The sequence below is a fragment of the Rhinopithecus bieti genome, unplaced genomic scaffold (assembly GCF_001698545.2).
Source record: "Rhinopithecus bieti isolate Rb0 unplaced genomic scaffold, ASM169854v2 scaffold_12642, whole genome shotgun sequence".
NCBI lineage: Eukaryota > Metazoa > Chordata > Mammalia > Primates > Cercopithecidae > Rhinopithecus > Rhinopithecus bieti.
The window spans coordinates 1,459,344-1,472,200 of NW_016807465.1; the positions used below are offsets into that span (position 1 = coordinate 1,459,344).

The 12,857-nt window shown below is 37.8% G+C and overlaps 1 protein-coding gene across 1 annotated transcript in view; it reads right to left on the reverse strand.

Moving 5' to 3' along the window:
- The window catches only part of SLC9A9 (solute carrier family 9 member A9), a 597,181-nt gene that overhangs the window by 388,331 nt on the left and 195,993 nt on the right, over nt 1–12,857 (reverse strand). Inside the window, exon 6 of the mRNA XM_017882282.1 lies at nt 5,826–5,931. Within this exon, the coding sequence (XP_017737771.1) occupies nt 5,826–5,931 (106 nt within the window). The remainder of the gene's footprint in view (nt 1–5,825; nt 5,932–12,857) is intronic.

Sequence of the window (12,857 nt, forward strand, 5' to 3'; positions counted from 1 at the left end):
TTCTTATTTAATACTTATTAAATATAAATATTATACATTAAATATTCCTATTTACTTAAAAATGTATTGTGAATATCTTTTCCCATTAACATGAACATATTTTTTCTTTATCATTTTTTAAATGACTTCATAGGGTTCCATGATATTAATATATTATAATTCACTCAACCAACTAGTAACCATTGTGCACAACTTCTTTCTCAAATCAGTGGAGAGACTCATTGCTCAACTCATCTCCATGAAGAGACTGTTGCACATGCCCATAATTACTTCTTAGAACAAATATCTAGAAACAAAATTGCTGGATCAAATGATTCACAAATTCTAATGACTCAGTAAATATTGCCTTTGTAAAAGTATTATCACTTTCCTTTTTCACCAGTCATATAGGAGGGTTCTCAATTCCCAAACTCTGACTTACTCCAAGTATGATTATTCTTTTTTGAGTCCTGAAGATTCAAATATTTGCCAGGTAAAAATAGTACTCCATTGTTGGTTTAATTTGTTTTATTTCATTATTAGTGAAGCTGATCTTATTTAGTACAGCTATTGTCCATTTATGTTTCTTCTTTTGTTTATTCACTATTTATATCATTTGTCCATTTTTCTATTATGCTTACTTTTTATTATTGGTCTTTGATGATAGGAGTAACAGCAACAGCTAACATTTAATGTGTATTGAGCATGACGCACTAGGCCCTGATTTAGGTGTTTTATGTTTAAACCCATCCTGTGAGGTAAGTGCTATTACTGTCTTTATTTTACAAATGAGGCTGCCAAGGCACAGGGGGATTGAGTAACTTGCTCAAGGTAACGTAAATAATGAATTAGGTATAGTGATGAGATTAACAATTCATCGTGTATATTACAAAGACTATTAACTGATCAACACGTGTTGAAAATGCTTCCCTTGGTTTATCATTCGTCATTTAATTTTTTTGTAGTGGTTTTTGCCTGCTAGGATTGCTTGACTCTGTTGCCATCAAACAAATGGGCTTTTATTTTATAGTTTCTGCGTTTGATAGCTTGATCACCTGAAGAATATATAAGTAAATATAATGCAAACACATTAAAAGCATTCAGACAGCATAGAAGAGTATAAAATAAAGAGTTAACTTATTTTTCATCCTTTGCCTGTATCGTGATCCTAAACAGCAAAGGTATCTGATTTTAACCATTTATGGGTTTATTTTTTCTGATTGTTATTCTATGACTCTTAACAATATGCATACATTTTCATTTCTTGACTTAGCAACTCCACATAGCATCTGTTCATTTCCTAGTATGCCAGATGCAGAATTTTAGTTAGCTTCTCCCTTCTTTTCTTTCTCCTTTTTTCTGCTTAACTTCCACAAGAAATATCAGTTTTGGTTGTGAGCACCTTTATAACTTTAAGTAACATATTAATACTTCAACCTCTATTTCTTGATTTATCAACTTTAGACAGTATGTCTTAACTAAGTGATTCATTCCTAATAGAGGAAATCACATATAAAAATGGTTATTCTCTAACTTTCCTGGATCATAAAATGCCATATTTATGAAGAAATGCTTCACTAGAAGCAGATTTATCTTTACTCATTTTAATAAAACCAGAGAGATCTCTGTAAGTAGAATGAAAGATATTGATATAAATAAGGGTAGGAATTATATTTATATTTATATAGCATAGGCTATGTAGATTACAGGGCCTTTACAACCGTAATTACTTTATTACTCAGAATAATTCCGTAATGTATATGGAACAACTATTCTCACATTTTCTAGATCAATAAATTAGCATAGGGAGTTTATGGCCATACAAAATCACAGTAGTAGTCATCTAGGTCAGCAGTCCCCAGACTTTTCGGCACCAGGGAACTGTTTCGTGGAAGACAATTTTTCCATGGATTGGGGGAGGGGATGGCTTCGGGATGAAAGGCATTCTCAGGCATTAGATGCTCATAAGGAGTGTGCAACCTAGATCCCTCACATGCACAGTTCACAATAGGGTTTGTGCTCCTAGGAGAATCTAATGCCGCCCTTGATCTTACAGAGGCGGAGCTCAGGTAGTACTGCTCACTGGCCTACTGCTCACCTCCCGCTGTGTGACCCAATTCCTAATAGGCCACAGACCAGTGCTGGTCCACAGCCTGGGGGTTGAGGACCCCGATCTAGGTTTTGTTTTGTTGTGTTACTATCCAGCATCCACTTTTCCTTTATCATGGCAGTATTACCTGAGCAATAATTCCACCTTGCTCCAGTCTCAGCTCATGTTCTTCCAATGAAGCTGATTATATACCCTTGAACTCATGGAGCAGGTGACTTAGACCCAAACAAATAAATGCTGTACCTTTACTGGCCATAGTGATTATTCCAAGAGAAACTGCATCAGAATCTATGAAAGGTACTAAAATTTAGTCTGGGAATGGTGGAACAAAAATTCTTGATCAAATCTCCTGAAGAGACAGCCCTCGGAAATGCTGGCAGCCATCTTGTAACTAGAAGAGGGCGCTAACCATGAAGTTGAGCAAAGAAAGATTCCTGTTCATTTCATTGGATCCTTGACTGAGCCATTTCTATTACTGGTTGTTCAGTTACATCAGCTAATAGAGATTCCTTTTTTGTTTACCTCAGTTTGGGTTGGTTTCCTGTCAGCTGTAGTAATTGCTCAGTTAATTAGTGGCCATTTTGACACCAAATCTTCTGACTTTTAACCTAGGTTTCTTTCTACTCTATTATGCTGCTTCTGAAATTAAGGTTTTTGTTCAGGATTCAAAAACACACCCCTTGAGATCTCTTCCATATATCTTTTGCCATCCTTCATAGCCTATTAAATAACATTTAGAAAAGCAAATGTATCATGTGGAATTCATTTGTGAGGCAGTATGCATACATGTTTGAGCATGAATTCCCTTTATGTTTGAAATAACAGTATGAATTAGGGACAAGCTAATTTCAAAACTTTCATGTCAAATAAAGTTATTTGCATTTTAGCACAAACAATTCTGGATCATTTTAAATCACAGGAGCATAATATAGCACCCACCAGCTGCTGCTACGTACAAGAGTTGTGGCCATCAAATTTAATTATGTTAGGTATCTGAAATTCAGAGCACAGTTAACCCAAGAAACAGTATTATAATTAATCATATGCTTCTTAGATTAGCAAAGAAAAGCTGCTTTAATCTAAAATGTGGCTAAATACTAGAGCACTGTATTGCCACAATACTATTAAAAGTGTAAAAATACTAAAACTAAAAAAGATGGTTCTTAAGCAAGGGGGTTTGCTGGCAGATGAGAAGGTAAATAAAAGTATATGGCTATTTCAGAGGGGCTCTGGGGGCTTGGTCAAGGGTTATAGTCATCAATAATTAGGTTTCACATCAAAATGGAAAACTTTTTTTCCCATGACACAAGAATAACTCTATCACTGTTCTTAAACTTCAAAACCACACAAAGATGGAAGAAGAAAGGGAAAACACAAAAGAAGTTTCCATTTGTTCTTCTAAGACACACTTCAAGTACATAGAGTCTGCTTTCAAAAAGTTACTATCTAGACAGGCAAATATATATGTAAATCCAATGCTGTGCAGGGGTGAAGCAGAAGCTCAGCCTGTGGGCTGGAGGTTCCCAAAGAAGGAGACTGAGGGAATAGTTGAAAGACTTGATTAGACAGAACCAGAAGCTGAATTGGTGAACCCAAGAGGAGTGAGCCTTATCCAAAGGCAGCGAGATACCACCCAGAGAGTTGTGTCAGGGTGCTATACAGGGTCTAGTGTGAAGAGAAAGAAAAATGGAGAGACAATGTTTGAACTTTTAGACTGAAAGTCATAGAAGACCTTTAAATGATATGTAAATATGGCTTTCCTAAGGGAACCAGAAAATGGTTGGCAGAGAGTGTGTGGAGATAAGGCATTGCAAGGAGAGGAAATATACCTGTGTAAATAGATGTACAAAGAGAATAGTATGTGTGCTATAAATTAAGTTTAAGAAGCAAATGAGCAAGTGAGAATAAGTGAAGAGAATGGCACATGGAAATGTGCAAAAAGGAGGAAATGGTGAGCAGCAGACAGCACTGGTAGACAGCCTGGGCCAGGACATGGCAGTGCTATAGACCACTCAGTAGAGCTCATGGAAAGAAAGAGCTGGTATTCGAATAAGTAAGCTTTGGAAGTGAAATGATTTTACTTAGGATTACCCTTTATTTTACATTGGAGCTCACTGGGATCACTGTACGATACCAGAATTGCCGAAGCTGAGGAGTACAAGATTTCAGCTAGAATGGCAACGTCTCATTCCTAGAAAGGAAGAGCTCTTGCCAAGGTACAAAACACATCTTCTTTTATTAAGACATTATGAAGACATGGGTAGAGAGGTAGGAGAGGCACCTGCAATACCAACCATGTATTGACCTGAGGAGATACTACATGGACTATTTCAAATGCTCCCAGGTTGGTGCTCAACAGCATCAACATTTATCCTTAGCGTCTGCACTTTTAATGGAAAACTACTGTGAATGGTAGTCCTGAAAGCAGAAAGGCCAAACCTTCCCTGGTTGTGTCGGCATGATTCTTTCCCAAGCTCATTTGCACTTTAGTGGTTTTGCTGTGCTTGGCCTTTTCCAACTTGGCAGCTCAGGAAGTAAAAATGAGGAACTCAGCAGATTTTAAAGAGTTTTACTCCAAATGTTCTTTTAACGCTAGTATTTCTTGGACAGGGATTTCTGATGTCCTAATTAATTGTTCTTGGTGTTTCTTTAAAAGCATCCTTTACCATTTGTGAATCTGCCTATGGCTTTTGCTCTTAATTTGCACTCGCTGATATTTTCATTTAAAGCAGGAAAGACACTTCTCCATGGTCAGGTGAAATGTAAGTATATTTGGAGACACACTTGAAAGTTGTTGAATTCACTGACAACTTGGGGGCAGCAGCCTTAAGAAATGTCAACTGGCGAAAAGAAAGAAAAAAAAAAGAGTAGTGCTGCTCTGTCATTTCCTACTCCCCTCTGTGAGATCTGACTTTTAACAATCTTTTGTTACTTCACAATACATTTTCAACTGCTTTTGAAGTAATTAACACCCAGAATAGAATCTTTTTGTCACATTTAATTATCAGATATCGACTTTCTTTTGGGATATCTGACAGTTGCCCAAAATGCTGGTCTTAATCTAAAACCAAGACGAGACCTCTGGCATAGTGAAAGCCACTGAAGTGGCATTTATTAAAGATAAATGGTAAGTGTCTAAAGGTGAGGTAAGGAAAGAGCACTGGCTCTCATCCCCCCACCCTAAAATCCTTCCAGCACAAAGGGAAATTGCACTGGTGCTGAGCTGAAGCTCCATCAGTTTCATCTGTCATGTGATTTTTTAAAGACGTATGCATTCCTATACAGCATTACCTTTGCATTGAGAAATAAAGAGTATTCTGACCCTTAGGTTCTGGCTCCAATCTGCCAATCTGCCCATAAATACAAGGGTTTCTATTAGTCTATTATCTGGAAAGTGACTTATATAAGGCAAAAAATTAAATGACATTGATTTGAAATGAAAAAAGCTCATTTATGTGCATTTTAGGAACCTTAAGTGAATCAGCTAAATATATGCATTGAGAAAAATAAGTTACCCTCTAGGTAATATCTTGTAATAAGCTGGAAACATAAAACCCATTAATAGTATTAGAAATTAGATGCCTAATGAATTGTGCCCATTATGGAGATTTTCTGTGATAACAATTCCTTGAAAAAAGCTAGAGACTGCCTGTAACTCTATGACATAAGAGAAAAGATACAAGTGAAAGCACATTTCACATGGTTAAAGAAACATAGGCCAAGTTCTGGTACTTACTATGTAAGGACTATGGCCACTGCATCATTCAACACACTCTCTCCAAACAAGAGTGTGTACAGGTCAAGGTCGACGTGCAGTTCATGGAAAATGGCCAGCACTGTCACTAGGAAGACACACACAAACATGCAGTTAGCTGGGATGCAGGCATGGAGTTTTCCTTGGCTATGGTCACTGCTCAAAAACATTAATTAAATGCTTATCTTCTCAAATCCAATGACTATACTAACACCAGACCTTTATTCAAAAAATATCTGATGCTTAGAGGCTTGTCTTGGCTCACTACTGCTTAAAGACAAAATTTGAGCTCCCAAGTACAAGTCTCCTATAATCTGCACCTTGTTTACCCTCCAGCCTCATCTCCCTCTGCCCCCTTTGCCTACACTTTGCTGCCTTTCTCAAGTCACACTGAAATTGCCATAATTTCCCAAACACACTGTGTAGTTTCTTAACTACCTTTGCATTTTGATTCCTTCTACTGTGGCAGCAATTCCCTTCTCATCCACTTGCTGCCATCCTCCTATTCCTTAAACACACACACACACACACACACACACACACACACTTCTTGCTACTGAAGACTCATTTTTTCTCATTCTTTAAGAACCTTTCAAGTGTCCCCCTCCCAACCCTTCGACTGCCTCAGCAGAGACTTGACTCACTCCTTCCTGGATCCCAGCATTTGGATCAAATCACTGAACTTACCACAGAAAGGACTGGGAGCTCCCTAGAAATGGGGTTCATCTTTGGACACATGGTATTAGGCCATACTCAGTAACTGCTTGATGCATGAATGACTAAATGAATGAGTGAATGAATAAATGAAGTTGTTGCAATGGCCTACTCCTGTGAAGGGAGGAATGGTTCCACCTGGGTCTCATTCTGTCCGGAGATCACGCTCACCTATAAAGATGGACTCAGTGTTCTTAAGAACAGTACATGAGGATTTGTTTCTGGTTGCCTGCTACTATACGCCATGTTCTTGTATTGAGCCTCTGTGAATACATTAGGGCAGTCAATAATCACATGCTGATTATCTGTGTTCATCAAAACTATTCAATATCTTGACATTTAAAACAGTTAAGCAGAGTGTGAACAGCAATCATTAGGAAAATGATCCATTGAATTAATTGCCAAGGGGGAAAGAGATAGGTTGAAAATGATACTGATGGCAAATGTTTAAGGCAGAGTGGGTATTTTTAATTCTGTTTTTTCCTATTTCATGGATGGTGAGGTTAGTAACTGTGTTGTACAAAATGGTGCTACGAGGGAATAAAAGCAAGAAAGTCAAGTTGACTTTGAAGGTTTTATAGGTAGGATTAAGAAGTCTGGAGCTTGTTCTTTCATAATAGAGAGTGATTAAGAGTTTTAATAAGACAAATGACACAATCTGAACCTTGGAAATAAAGTTCAGGCAGAAGGGCAGAGGGCAGAATGGACACATGGCTGGAGGCTTTCCCAGTAATTCTGGTAAGAGATGAGTTGTACCAGGACAGGAAGAGGCCCGGATTCATGCTCCCAAACTCTTATATCTTCATTGTCTTGGGTTCTAATAGACCAATGACCACCGTGCTTTGTACTTCACAAATGTACCTCACTGGTTTTCATCTTCCCTGTGTGCCACAAGCCCTTAGCACAGTGATGCAACATCATAAGCCTTTAATGAGTGAACGAATAAGAGATACCATCAAGGAGGATATAGCAGAGGTGACAGCACCCCAGAGATATTTGAGATGGAAAATTGGTGGGTGTTGGTGCTTGGGAGGAAGCAAGGAATGACTCTGGATTTTGATCTATCATACAACATTAAATATAGTCGATATTAAATAGCAATGTATTGTACACTTCATTGCTAAGAGAGCAGATTTTAAGTGTTCTCAGTACAATGACAAAAGCATGTGAGCTAATACATACGTTAATCAGCCTGATTTAGCTATTCTGCAAGATATGCATATTCCAAAAAATTCTACTGTATACCATAATATATACAATTTTTGTCAATTAAAAAGTTTTTTTTAAGAAGCTACTGCAAAATCCAAAAAAAGAAAGAAAATGCCATGAATTGACATGACAATTGGCCAGATCCAATTTTATCAGGCATAGAATCAATTTTATTATTCTAGTTGAATAGGTCCTATTAATCATGATAGGTAAAATGGCAGAGATCTGCTTTCTACTAGCATGAAGCTGTTAACATTTGCCACAACCTTTAGACGTTGCAGGTGGTGGGAGGGAGGAAGCAAACACTTCTGCTAAGTAATCTCTTTCTCCTTTTTGGATAGAGTTAAGACACTGCATCTACCTAAAACAAAAAGGTTACAGTGGGATTTGGTTAGCAACATTTTCCTTTTGCTAGGATTTTGTGGAATAAAAGTAACTTTTTAAAACTAGAACATTCTATCGTGGCCTCTCTACTGTTAACTTTAGTCTCTGTAGCTGTTCATTTGTATCATCAAGCTCTGAAAAGGACTTGCAGCCCATCTCCACTTCCATGGAGGTTTCCTAGGCCCACGAAAAGGAAGGTAAGGCCCTTACCCCATCTCCCCACTTACGGAGCCCCTCTGCCCTATGGGGAAGACTCTACATCTGTCTAACGAAAGCTTTGAGCTTTGAAGAGGAAAGGCTTTTAATTGAATATCCAGTTTTGTTCACAACTGCTCTGACATTCCCACAATTCCTTTTGAACAAAGAACTGAACTCCATTTCATAAACGATGTCCCACACACAAGAGAAAACTGTTACTTTGCACATTCTTGTCTACCCTGTGAAGAAATGGAATAGTTTTGAAATAAAGCTAGGCAGTGTGTCCTACAAGAGGGAGTATTTTGCTGGGAACACAAAGAGTCGAATAGGTGAGTCAGGAAATTAGTCACCCACTCTGCTGCTGAGCTTGGAGCTTTAAAAAAAACTCATTTTATTAGCTCCCTTGCAGGGCTCAATCTTATATGCAATGTCCAAGACTCTCTGCAGCACCTCCCCAGGAGAGAATCTTCGGGACAGCCGTGGACATGCACATACCAGCTCTGCCCACACCTTGCTAGGTTGGTAAGGATAACCTAGGTCCAAGGCAGGACTAAAAGTCAACGCCCATGTAAGTGAGAGTTCTTGGGACCACAAGAGGAAAACACTCTGGACATTGTGTGGATAGGAAGGGGAAAAGATGCAATCCGATTTCTTAAACTTTTGATTTTATCAGACAATTTGGTCATTTTGTCTTTATCTTACTTTAGTTCCACTCATCTTTTAGTGGCAGATTCTCATGCTTCACTTGTGGCTTGGAGTTCCTTCTCCTCTACATACCCTCTTCCTACCTGATGTTGTAGCGAGAGAAAAATTCACTTTGTCTTTCAAATTGATAATAAAAGATACAAGCACATATGATCTTATGCTCAAGTAGATGAACATGCATGCACACACACACACACGCTCACACACACACACACACACCCCTACCTCTAGGTAAGCATAGTAGAGGAATGTGATAACTGAGAAATACTACTGAATCCCTGGAGATCTCTGAGAAAATAATTTCAACCATCAAATGGTAAAGGTCTTTGAGGGGAACGAGTGAGGAGCCAGTGGTATGGACTGCACTCTGAGAAGCTTTTGATAAAGGATGAAGAGAGAAAAATCCATAACCTGTGAGGTCTAAGTGAGGCTTTCTCTTAGACATCTAATTTATAGGTTGACAAGAATAAGCCAGAGGAAAGAGAGGTTGAAGACAGAGAAAAAGGATGAGAAAACTGCTGGAGCAAGGTCTGGAGAAGGCAGAAGAAAACTGAAAGGCAGATGGGGAATGCATCTTTTCAGGAAAGTAAGATCATCTGCTGAGAGTCAGGAGAGAAACACATGAGTTAGAGGCTAAAGGAGGGTTGAAAATATGCAGAATACCTTGGAGGCAGATAATGCAAGTTTCATGAAACACTGCTAGGGTCAAACACAGGACAATTTTCAATCTGTAAGAGAAAACTGTAACACTAAAATGATACAATATTTTTATTTCTTCATCATACCAAGGGTCTTTTCCCCTACTACAACTCTATTACAGCATCAAAACTAATCCTTTTTCATCTCAAAGATGATAACCACACCACCTAGTGATAAAAATACAGAGAGTGACTACATGACTCCATGAGTATCTCAATGTATTTACTCTTAGATGTTTTACAATTTTTTTTAAAGTGCTGTCTTTTCAACTGACCACTTTCTTGATGCCCTTTCAGAACTTCCAAGTCTTTAGGGTGATTTAGTGACAGACCCTTCCCTAGAATCTCCATTAGCAGCTCTGTGACCCCTATTTTCTAAGTGTTTTATGAGGAATTTAAATTTCAAATGATATTTTAATGTGGCAGCTCTCAGCAACCTAGCACAAGATCAGCCTGGGTCGAAGGACAATAACATGGAATAGTTCCTACCCCCGTCCTCCTATGTTGTCATTCAGCATTGTCAAAATGCTGGCTCTCCCTTGGAGAGTGCTCTCTATGGTTTTCTGTGCAAATCAGTATGTATGACACTTGTCCATGACACATAGAGAATCAAAAACATCTGAAGCTTTTGCAGCTGAATCGGTGTCAGGCCTGACAGGTGTAGAACCTTGGTATTCTCATAAACGAGGTAGCATTTTTCCATTTCCAAAAAATGATTATTGTGAAAATGTATTTTCTTTTTCTAAGAAGGAGGATGGAGGAGGAAATTCTCCTGTAACTTTTCCTACTTTCCTGAAATATTGTATACAGTGAGATCTGAAGGAGAGGCTTTCAAAAAAGTTGTGGTATCTGGGTGCAGGCTGAAATATGGGAATTATTTTGAGAACTATTAAATTCTCAGCAAAGATTCAGCAGCAAAATTGATGCATGGATTGATTTTGCCAGTCAAGTTTTGTCAATCGTAATCCTAGAATACAAGTGAAAAGACTAACTCTTCTGAGTCAGAGAAACAATACCAGATTACAAAGCTAATGACTAGTTGTTCAATTTATTGAGGTCATTCTAAATTTTAAGTTACACAAAACATCATGAAGAATTTAGCCCTAAAACTTTGCAATTTTATTTTAAACATCAATATGCTATATCATTTTGGTACTGAGGTAATAATGGAGAATATATGATATGCATGCACACATTTGTAGCCTTCCTCAAACAGGGTTCCTTGGGGAAAACAAGCTCTTAAGCCCAAGAGCAATGGCTTCAAAGTGTGGCCCAGGGACCCCTGGAGGTTCCTGAGACCTATCCAGGAAGATCCTCAAGGTCAAAACTATTTTCATAATAACAAGAATATGTTACTTGCATTTTTTATTCTAATTCTTTCATTAGTGTACAGTGGAATTTTCCAGAGGCTACATGATGCAACAGATTTAATGCAGAAGCAAGATATGAGAATCCAGCTGTCTTCTGTTGCACTATATGTTAAAGAGCTTTGCAGAAATGTGAAACAATGCCACTCTTCTAATTTTTTTGTTTTGGAAAATAAACTTTTGGTGAAAATATGTTATTTATATTAACATGCAAATGTTTTGCGATTGTTATTTTAAATACATTAATAAAAACATGTTTTAGAATTTGTTTTAATTTCTAATATGGTAAATATTTTTTATTTATTCATTTTATTTTTTGAGACTGAGTCTCGCTCAGTTGCCCAAGCTGGAGTGTAGTGGCGCAATCTCAACTCACTGCAACCTCTGCCTCCTGGGTTCAAGTGATTCTCTTGCCTCAGCCTCTTGAGAAGCTGGGACTACAGGTGCCTGCCACCACGCCTAGATAATGTTTGAATTTTTAGTAGAGACGGAGTTTCACCATCTTGGCCAGACTGCTCTTGAACTCCTGACTTCAGGGGATCTGCCCACCTTGGCCTCACAAAGTGCTGGGATTACAGCATGAGCCACTGCGCTTGGTCTCTAGTATGGTAAATATTGATAGATACATCTCACATAAGCAAAAACTCTTGGGGGTCTTTCTTAATTGCAAAGGTTTTGATACCCAAAATCTTGAGAACCACTGCCCTAAGCCATTTGTTATATGCAATGAATTAACTTGTTTCCTCTCTGTTGAGAATGATACTAGCTAAGCACATCCTTGAGAGAAATGAGAAAATATTCCCTCAAATCATCTTCGGTAGAGCTTAATTCCCTTGTTGAGAAGGGCTCCTGAGATCTTAGTATCTTTTGCCATGCAATAACCAGCTGATTATTTTGGTATACATGTAGGGGATTTCTAATAACTTTTAAATGAGGAAAATTATTCTTTTTACATTAACTCCACTATCTAGAAACTCCATTTCTAGAATCATATTTCTGTTGCTGGTATTTATATTTGTTTAAGCCTTTTTTTTTTTTTTTTTGAAATGTAAGTGCTTTCTGGGCAGAGATTTATTATGGGTGCATAATAAAAATACTGACAATCCCACATCTATCCCTTGACTTCAAACATGGCTGAGTGGTGTTTGAGAATAACCAATTTCCTTTTTTTGATGAAAAACCAGAAATATAATCCCTAGCAGTCACTGAGAGTAGAAAAAGGTAACCAGAAGGTCATGTGGTTTGGCATTAAGAAAAGTAGGATATATTAAGACTGGAAAGGGAGAAACTGGAAGATCAATCCAGGTGGGGAATGTTTTCCAGGTCTTATATCTGGGAACTTATGGACTGAAATCTGCGGGCACTTTACCTAGTGTTTTAAAATCTTCCCCAAGGGTACCTACATCAGAGATATTCTAAATTTAACATTAGCAAAGAACATAAACATTTAACAAAGATTCAATTTTCTCACCAATGAGGTTTAATGAGCCATGGTGAAGTTTAACAGGGAATCTGTGCAACATGCCCAGTATCTGAGTGATGATGACTCACCCCTTCATACAAGCATTTTCCAATTAGGATTATCACTTCAGCATTTTCCTTTCTAAAATGAAAACGGTGGGCAAGGGCTTATCTACAAATCATGAAAAAACATTAAACAAAGCTCTATGGAATAAAAAAGCAGCAGCCATAGTTAGGATGGGTCACCAAAAAAAAAAAAAAAAAAAAAAAAAAAAAAA